Genomic DNA, 9,258 nt, shown 5'->3' with positions numbered 1-9,258 from the left:
TTGTTGACTTTAATTGCCTCAGCAATAGATGTAGCACCGGCATCACTAATACAAGTGTAAGACAAATTCAAATTGGTTAGCGTCTAGTTGACTTTGATTGCTTCAGCAATAGCTGTAGCACCGGCATCACTAATACCATTGCGAGACAAATCCAAATTGGTTAGCGTCTTGTTGACTTTGATTGCCTCAGCAATAGATGTAGCACCGGCATCACTAATACGATTGTGATACAAACTTAAATTGGTTAGCGTCTTGTTGACTCTGATTGCTTTAGCAATAGATGTAGCACCGGCATTACTTATATGATTGTCATACAAATTCAAATTGGTTAGCGTCGTATTGAAATCTTGCCTCTGGTTGTCATCAAACAAAAAATTGATCAAGCTTCATGGCGGACAACTCGACGTAACTACAAACATATACCTCAAATCGTGTGCATATCATGCATATAGTGCTGCACTAGTCCAGAATGCTGCACCTTCTTTCATGGTCCTCTGAAGGTGCACTGTTCTACTTGTATGTCATTTAAAACATGTTGAATTCGGCGGCTCTACACGAAACTATCCTCACACCGGTCATTTGTCATAAACATGTACGTTATCACGATGCTGTATTTCTCCGTGAAGTTTCTATCGGTCGCTCCAAAGAAGACGAGAAATGGATATTTTTCATATATTTTAGCAGATTTCCGCTGTCTGAAGTAAAAACAAAACAACCCAAAAAAAAAAAAAAAGAAAAAAAAGAGGAAAACTTCAAATGAACGCTGGTAAACACTGAGAATCTGAGAGTATAAATCGTAACTGTCAGCGGCAGTACCACATGTAAAAACCCAGTTGCAATCGCAATTTGAACGACATGGGCATCTCCTTTCAAAGAGCAGATTCGGGCAGTTATCACTTCCTTGTGACAGGAACTAAGATATTTCGAATCATCTAAAAACTGTCGGAAAACTGTTAGAAAATTTGCATAAGATATGATGAGGAGAGACTTATCACCGCCGCAGTGCAATCGAGTCAATCGATATTTCCTTCCATAACAAAGTTCGAAATAAAAGATTTAATGGAATCATAATGTCATAATTCCACCTTTCAAACAACTTATTATCCACACGCAAATCGCAGCTTGTCACTTGAACGAATTTTCCCATGGTTAATATGTAATCTGGATAGCTTCATTTCCTTCAGGTAAAAGAAGAGTCAAAGGTCTCTTTAATTTTCCCCTGAGGTGGCCGGCTCACCAGGAAGAAACAGGAGATCGTTCGGTCCAATAACGTTGGTCTGTAGAGATTATCAAGCTAATAACTGAGAAGATTGTGCCCTGTGGTTCATCAGTGACAGCATTAACTATTTCAAATCTGTATTTCTCGGTCCAACCGACACTAAAAATAGTTCCTTTGTAATTTTGTAAGCACTTTCTATAGCATTTTATTGTCAAGGAAAATAAATCTCAAGGCTCAAAGCCAATATAACGTTCGAGCACGTGAAAGACTCCCTGAAAAAAGCTAAATTTTTGGAAATTTATTGTGATGAAATCCCTCTTCCGTTTGTTGTACTGCAGGGATACTGAGTAGTTCAAAATCTCCACTTGGTGATGATTTTCGTGCAAGTCGTACAAATTGCTATTGTGGCGACTGGGTTTTACATGTAGTACTGCCGCTGACAAGTTGCGATTTCTGCCCTCTCAGTGTTTACGAGCGTTCAATTGAGGTTTTTTTCTTCTTTTTGGTTGTTTTCACCTAGAATGCGCGGAAATCTACTGATATTTCGAAAAATGTCCATTTCCTGTCTTCTATGGGGCGACCGATGGAAACTTCATGGAGAAATACGGATTCACGCCATCGTGACAACGTACATGTTAATGACAAATGACCGGTGTGAGGATAGTTTCGTGTAGATCAGCCGACTTCAACATGTCTTAAATGACATACAAGTATAACATTGTATCTTCAGAGGACTTCAGATCGCTCAAATTCCCATAAAAGAAGGTGCAGCATTCGGAATCTGGATGATATGCACACGATTTGAGGTATATGTTTGTTGCTACGTCGAGTAGTCCTCCATGAAGGTTGATCAATTTTTTTTTAAAGATGACTACTAGAGGTGAGATTTCTCTTCGGGATATTGCTCATCAGATAACATTCTTTCAAAGCCTTGAATGTTTCATTTTTCTGAAACATTTATTGTTGAGAACATTAGATGTAAACATCGCTAAATTATGCAATATCTGATTTTGAGCCTCGTTCGCGAATTTCCTCCATAAAAAGTAGAGGCAGGCCCGCAGAGATTTTTACATGTTTAATAACTAGAATATTATAACCAGCTAGGTGGGTAGTTTCAGTTGCAGAATCGGTGCACTTTTGGAGAAATTCAGATAAACGTTTTCCCTGTTTTACCCGACAACAAAAATGACCGAAACTGTACCGAGATGAATAATCTATTGGTGTGTTCACATTCACTCCCAGGGAAAATTGAATGAAGAGGGAGAGGAGTGATGTTACTATGTATGATAGAAATGCCAATTTGTAATGTTTTATTTAGCTTGAGATAGCGAAATAAAAATTTCACTCTTTTTTTGCGACGTTTTTGTGTGAAAACGAGGCCCTAGGCCTCGAACAAGCGGCCGCTGTTACCATGGCAACAAGAGTGCTGCGACCTTTATAAAGGGTATTTTTGTGCATCCCCCCTGAGCGCCTAACTGCATGTAAAATTTGAAGGGGGGTTGGAAATTTTCATTCCCCAAGATGTTTGATTCTTACAGGGACTTGTTCTTAATTCGGCTGTTTCGTCCTGGTTAGCAGCTAAACCTCGTCGCAAGCGCCCTCCAAAGGTTTTCAACACAGCACCACCACCTGGTCCAGGATCTGCTAATGAGGATGTTCCAGTGATAATTGTACATAATGTTGGTGTACAGGCAACTGATGATGACACACAGTTATTCTATTCTGTTGAGGAAGAGGTAGAGGAAATCTCCAAAGCCTTGGAGCTGCCAGATTTGGATGCCGAAGATTCTGATTGTGGCTCTGACTTTGAGTTTTCATAAACTACAAAAAGTGTCAGTTTCATGCTTTATCACTTTATAAGCTGAAGTTAAAGGCCCATTTCCAACCTGGAGTCAACGCGTTCGTTTGTTTTCGTTTTGAACCACCGCTTTTGTTTAAATAGCGCCTCTGATTGGCCAGTTATTTTTACCTTGTCACGTCTCAAATACCTGCCTTTTCTCAGATGAATTTGAAGAGCTTATCAAAATAATCCTGTTTAAAACAGTTCTATACGTTTTAATCCGGTATGGAATTGGTTGAATCTATTGATTTAGTAGATTCCGAGGCAGTTGTCATTCATTCATCAATTTTTTTAATTGAAGTTTGCCATCCTTGTTAAATAGGACCAAGGGTCACTTGAAGTTTCATGCCCGTGGAGAGGAACTTGCGCTCGAAAGAGTGGTCGGGGTTGTCGTCCATGCAAAGCAGCAAATAAGAATTGTAACGCAAACTGTCAGTGTCGCTGACGTTCGAGTTCCTGCAATGAAGTGACTACACTTAAAATAATTCAACGTCCGGCAGTGCGATATTTTTCCATATTTCTCTTCGAAATCCAAAATATTTATATGAAAATGTTCTACCTTTATGTACAATCCTCAAGCGCTTCCAGGCAGCCTAAAATTTCGAACTTGATGTTTCTCGCTAACCCTGTATACGGAGTAAGAAGCCATCCAAGCGCTTAAAATTTCAATGACACGGCTGGACACGGTCCTCAAACAACTCCATATTTCTCTTTGAAATATACTAATTTTTCATTGCAAAATATTCTACCTTCATTTACAATCCTCGAGCGCTTCTAAAAAGTGAAAAAATGCCAACGTTCTCCGTTCCGCTGACCTTGTACACAGAGTGCGAAGAAATCCAAGCGTGACACTAAGAAAATTTTCACCAGACACTACCGGACACGGTCTTCAAATAACTAAACGTCCGGCAGTCTGATATTTTTCCATATTTCTCTTTGAAAAATACCAGTTTCTATCGGAAGTATTTTATCTTCATTTAGAAAGACAAAGAAGACCTAGAGGTTCGGGCCTTCGGCCCTTAATTTTCAAAGGTACCTGCCTACTTTAAAGGCAGTGCACTTCTACTTGAAAGTTGTTTAAACCCTGCTCCTCAGCAAGACATTCCATTCTAAGAAAAATCAAACTTGGTTAGCGTCTTGTTCACTTTGATTGCCTCAGCAATACATGTAGCACCCGCACCACTAATACCATTGTTTCGCAAATCCAGATTGGTTAGCGTCTTGTTCACTTTGATTGCCTCAGCAATACATGTAGCACCCGCATCACTAATATCATTCCAAGTCAAATTCAATTTGGTTAGCATCTTGTTCACTTTGATTGCCTCAGCAATACATGTAGCACCCGCACCACGAATACCATTGGAAGACAAATCCAAATTGGTTAGCGTCTTGTTCACTTTGATTGCCTCAGCAATACATGTAGCACCCGCAGCTCTAATACCATTGGAAGACAAATTCAAATTGGTTAGCGTCTTGTTCACTTTGATTGCCTCAGCAATACATGTAGCACCCGCAGCACTAATACCATTTACAGACAAATTCAAATTGGTTAGCGTCTTGTTCACTTTGATTGCCTCAGCAATACATGTAGCACCCGCATCACTAATATCATTCCAAGTCAAATTCAAATTGGTTAGCGTCTTGTTCACTTTGATTGCCTCAGCAATACATGTAGCACCCGCATCACTAATATCATTCCAAGTCATATTCAAATTGGTTAGCGTCTTGTTCACTTTGATTGCCTCAGCAATACATGTAGCACCCGCAGCACTAATACCATTGTAAGACAAATTCAAATTGGTTAGCGTCTTGTTCACTTTGATTGCCTCAGCAATACATGTAGCACCCGCATCACTAATATCATTCCAAGTCAAATTCAAATTGGTTAGCGTCTTGTTCACTTTGATTGCCTCAGCAATCCATGTAGCACCCGCAGCACTAATATCATTCCAAGTCAAATCCAAATTGGTTAGCGTCTTGTTTACTTTGATTGCCTCAGCAATACATGTAGCACTCGCAGCACTAATACCATTGGAAGACAAATTCAAATTGGTTAGCGTCTTGTTCACTTTGATTGCCTCAGCAATACATGTAGCACTCGCAGCACTAATACCATTGGAAGACAAATTCAAATTGGTTAGCGTCTTGTTCACTTTGATTGCCTCAGCAATACATGTAGCACCCGCAGCACTAATATCATTGTCCGACAAATCCAAATTGGTCAGATTCAAACCAGTTCCAAACGACTTCGATAAATGCGAGTGAAAATCGCTTTTTTCTCTTTTGCATTCGTTGATGGCCTCCAATACAATTTTTGCACCACCGCCTTCATTTTTGTTGACTTTATTTGTTAAACTCTTTACAAGAGCCACAACCTGTTCATCGCATTTCATGGCCAAAATTCCACATGAAAACAAAAGTATTTGTTTAAGTTCAACGAAATACCTTGGATCGGAAACTAGTTCTTCAGGTTTCATTTCCTTGCTTTGAATCTGAGAACAAATGAAGAATGCTGCAAAGAATTCTTGAAAACTTTTATGTAAGAAGGCATAATGCAGTGTTTGTCTCAGTTTGCTGCCACCAGGCTGCACTGACAGAAATCCAAATTCAGTCAGGTCTTTTGCATGGTTTCTCACTTCACTTTCATTAAAATCCAACTTATGGTCAAGTAAACCATTCAACGCTACCTTTCCAAGGTGATTCAATTGCGGTTTGTAATGGTTTGTCAGGTCTTCGATCTTTTCTAATAGTCCCTTCTTTTTTCTATATCTTCTCAAAACACATTCAACCATATCCAAGTACAGTTGTGCTCTGCTTTCGGGGAGTTTGCCCTCAAACTCTTCGCATAAAAGGCAAAGAAGTGCTGTGTTTAGAGGATTGGCCGCTATTTCTCTCAGGTTTTTATCTCGCGACATCCGTTGCGAGAGCTTGGTGGCTAAATCCGGCCTTTCTTTAAAGTACTTGGTGACAAATTCTATCACATGGTTTTCAGTGAATCCTTCGATCTGAAGCAGCGCCTCACAACTTTTTCTCACCTCTTTTCCAGCTTCGTGTCTTGCTGTTGCAACTATGTGGCATCTCGAGAGTACTCTTCCTTCAATTAGTTCGGAAAACATCGACAATTTGCCGGATGGTAACTCATCCAATCCATCCAATATCAATAAAATGCTGGACTGATTTTCACGAATAAACTGAAAGAATTGTTGTTTGATTTCTTCATTGATGTCTCGGGGCAGAAGCTGATCATCAATAGCTTCCCAAACGTCAGAATGGATATCTCGACATTTCAGCAACAATACCACTTTAAATGCTGTTGAGCCGCAACCCTGAGGTGCTTGGTGTTTTGTGGCCCAGTCGTAGGCGTACTTTTTACAATAGGTGGTTTTCCCCATACCAGGTTCTCCTTCAATCAACACTGTTCTCGGCGCTGAACACTCTTCATACGGGTCTAGTATTGACGACATGTCAACAAATACGTCAGTGATTTCTCCTCTCGTTTTCTTTCTTCTGACCACTTTGAGCCTTGTAAAAATATTGCCAAGAAAAAACTGAAACTCTTCACACCATGGAAATGGTGAGAGCCATCCCTCACGAGTCTTGTACAGCTGGCGAATTCCATTGATAAGTCCAGTTGGATCAAAAATACCTAGCAGTAGCAAAATAATTAAGAAATCTAATGAATGCAACGTTGAAAATTATGATACCTCTCTGGTATTCGGCACTGAATTTAAATATACCGTTGCCAAAGAAATTACTAGGACTACGCAAAAAGGTTTTAGTGTGTGATTCATGCTTACTGACCGCCATAAGCACATTTACACCACAGATTCACGTTTAAGTGTAGACAAAACAATGAAACGTATATCAATATCTAGTCGATTCCGAATAGATCAAACTCAATAGGACGCTTAGAAATTACAAAAATGCACTCCAGCAAGTATACGCGAGCACCCACGAACAGAAAAATACTGCCGATGAAAACAAAGTGTGAACATTTGGGTTAATTCTTCATTTTTCACACATAACGCTAGAATAACATTTCAAGTATGTGACTAGTTCTGTCCTCAATGAAAACATCCTGAGTAACCCGACACGGCGGTGATTCAAAGCTGGAGAAATCTAGAGACCCGCCTTCAATGAAGTGGGAGGTTTTGCCGACAGTCTTTTCCTCAGGAAATGTAAAATAACCACATACATCTTATTCTAACCTATTTTACTCAAAACGATCCCCATTTAACTATTTTCCCATGTAGAATTGAATACTCTAATACGCCAGGAAGAAGGATTTGGTTATTTCATTCCGAAATATGCGGGTCACATCTAACGCTACTGGGAAGTTAGGTTCATTATAAGAAAGGTAATACTAAAACAAGACGATAAACTATCCCCACTACGATGATACATAAGTATGAGTGCTGTCAAAACACCATCAAATCCGAGAGGTAGCCAGGACAGAAAATCTCAGATTCTGTGGCATCCCACAGACTAAATGGAATCTTCATGTAGGGTGTGCTCTTAGACTAGTAAAGAACCAAAGTATGCTGTGTTGGCCGACATCCAGCGATTACCGTTGTCATGCACATGAGCTGCGTTATGGACCCAAGAAAACAGTGTCGCTCTTAGTAATTTTTTTGGTGAGTAGCTCTTTCTACCAACCTTCTTGTGTGCTTTTTTCAGCTGAGGCCGTCAGACTACTCAGCTTTTCTTTCACCTCTTTCATTTCAGTCTCTATCATGTCAGTTGTGTCTCTGAAGTTTCTTTCTATGACGCTTCTCATGTTTTCCAGCGAATCTGAAAATTTCAAAAGGTATGCGCATTTTCATAAGCAAATTTATATCACAGCTTCACGGTAGGTGCAGATAAAACAATGATACGTATATCAATATCTATCCGATTCCGAATAGAATAGATCAAACTCAATAAGACGCTTAGAAAACACAAAAATGCACTCCAGCAGTTGTACACGAGTACCCACGAACAGACAAAAATACTGCAACTGAAAACATAGTGTCAACATTTGGATTAGTTCTTCAAATTACACACAACGTAAAAATACCTTCCAAATATGAAACTAATACCGACCAAAACTAAAACATCATGAGCTAGCCTACACTGCCGTTTTAACTGAAAATATATACTTTTGTGGCTTTCAGATTCATCCACATTGGCAGTGGACAATGTTTTTCTGACCTTCAATTTCTTCAAGCTTGTCTTTGATGCTGTCGTCGTCTTTCTTCCATTGTTTCATCAGTTCACGGTAATTCTCCTCGATATCTGGATCCATGCAGTCGAGCTCAAGATTGTCGATTTCAGCTCTAAAATGAGCTCCTCCCAGTCTCACCAAAGCTTCTCGTATCTCCTGCCAGTAAGCACTGAAACTAACGTCATCCACAAAGGCTTGAGATGCATGTCCGTATACAGTGTTTCTGTAATATTTCACTCTGGCGATATCATCTGCGATGTTTATATCTGTAGCTAGGGGAAGACGATCCCATCCGTTGGCAGGAGGGCCCAAACCACAGATATTTCTAAGAAGCACCGTTAGAAGTGTGATGTCGAAGGCTGCAGAAGACACGGGTGAGTGAGTAGGGTACAACTTTCCCCATTGCGTGGGATTCAGCACTTTCTTCCTCCCTCTGTACAGTAATTGCAAAGTGGCGTAATGCACTGAGGTACTTCCCAAAACTTTATGTAGAGTGGCTGGTGGATGTATTTTGTCAAAAGTGGACCGGAGCACTTGAGATCCAACGTCCACCAGGAGGCGGCATAGCCTTGCGTAGTTTGTAGTCTCTTTCGTAGACGCAAATGACGATGGAGCCGTAGCCATGAAACTGACTTTACCAGGATGACCTGTCAAACATGAATTGACATTGTGTTATGTTGATCAAATCCTTTTTTAAAATCCCGATAACCAATTGAGACCGAGAATGGTTTCAAATCGTGATGCATGCAAAACATATGGAAACAGGACACAATTATTCCCAGCAAATAAATGATTAACCCTTTAACTCCCACATCAAATTTGTAATTCTCCTTACTCCCAACCATACAATTCTTATAATGTTAGTTCAGAGAATTTAGTATTAAGTCAACTTATTATCCCCAAATTTATATTTTTCTTTACTCTCATCACTTACCTGGTTGATAATTTGTTGATATTGTAAGGAGAAATTCTGTCTTGGTCACTCATGGCAATTAA

General features: G+C 39.8%; 1 protein-coding gene across 1 annotated transcript; it reads right to left on the bottom strand.

Annotated features, from left to right (window-relative positions):
- Positions 1–3,333: 3,333 nt before the first annotated feature.
- On the bottom strand, positions 3,334–8,905 carry LOC149043771 (uncharacterized). Its single transcript, XM_089210530.1, has 3 exons — positions 8,250–8,905; positions 7,716–7,850; positions 3,334–6,705 (listed from the first exon to the last, which is right to left on the bottom strand). Exons 1-3 carry the CDS (start codon positions 8,884–8,886, stop codon positions 4,169–4,171), a joined length of 3,309 nt encoding a protein of 1,102 aa, XP_089066656.1. The 5' UTR covers positions 8,887–8,905; the 3' UTR covers positions 3,334–4,168.
- Positions 8,906–9,258: the final 353 nt, after the last annotated feature.

This window comes from Pocillopora damicornis, chromosome 6 (genome assembly GCF_964200805.1).
Source record: "Pocillopora damicornis chromosome 6, jaPocDami1.2, whole genome shotgun sequence".
Lineage (NCBI taxonomy): Eukaryota > Metazoa > Cnidaria > Anthozoa > Scleractinia > Pocilloporidae > Pocillopora > Pocillopora damicornis.
Note: the sequence above shows the minus strand (reverse complement) of the source record. Positions and strands in the feature narration are given on the sequence as shown.

What these genes read in the sequence shown, in the direction of transcription:
- LOC149043771 (XM_089210530.1), bottom strand. Translation starts at nt 8,886, where the DNA reads ATGGCTACGGCTCCATCGTCATTTGCGTCTACGAAAGAGACTACAAAC. An exon ending in CAAGCTTGAAGAAATTGAAG is followed by an intron (nt 7,851 to 8,249) that starts GTCAGAAAAACA and finishes TGAAATTTTCAG; the next exon opens with ATTCGCTGGAAAACATGAGA. An exon ending in TGAAAAAAGCACACAAGAAG is followed by an intron (nt 6,706 to 7,715) that starts GTTGGTAGAAAG and finishes TGCTACTGCTAG; the next exon opens with GTATTTTTGATCCAACTGGA.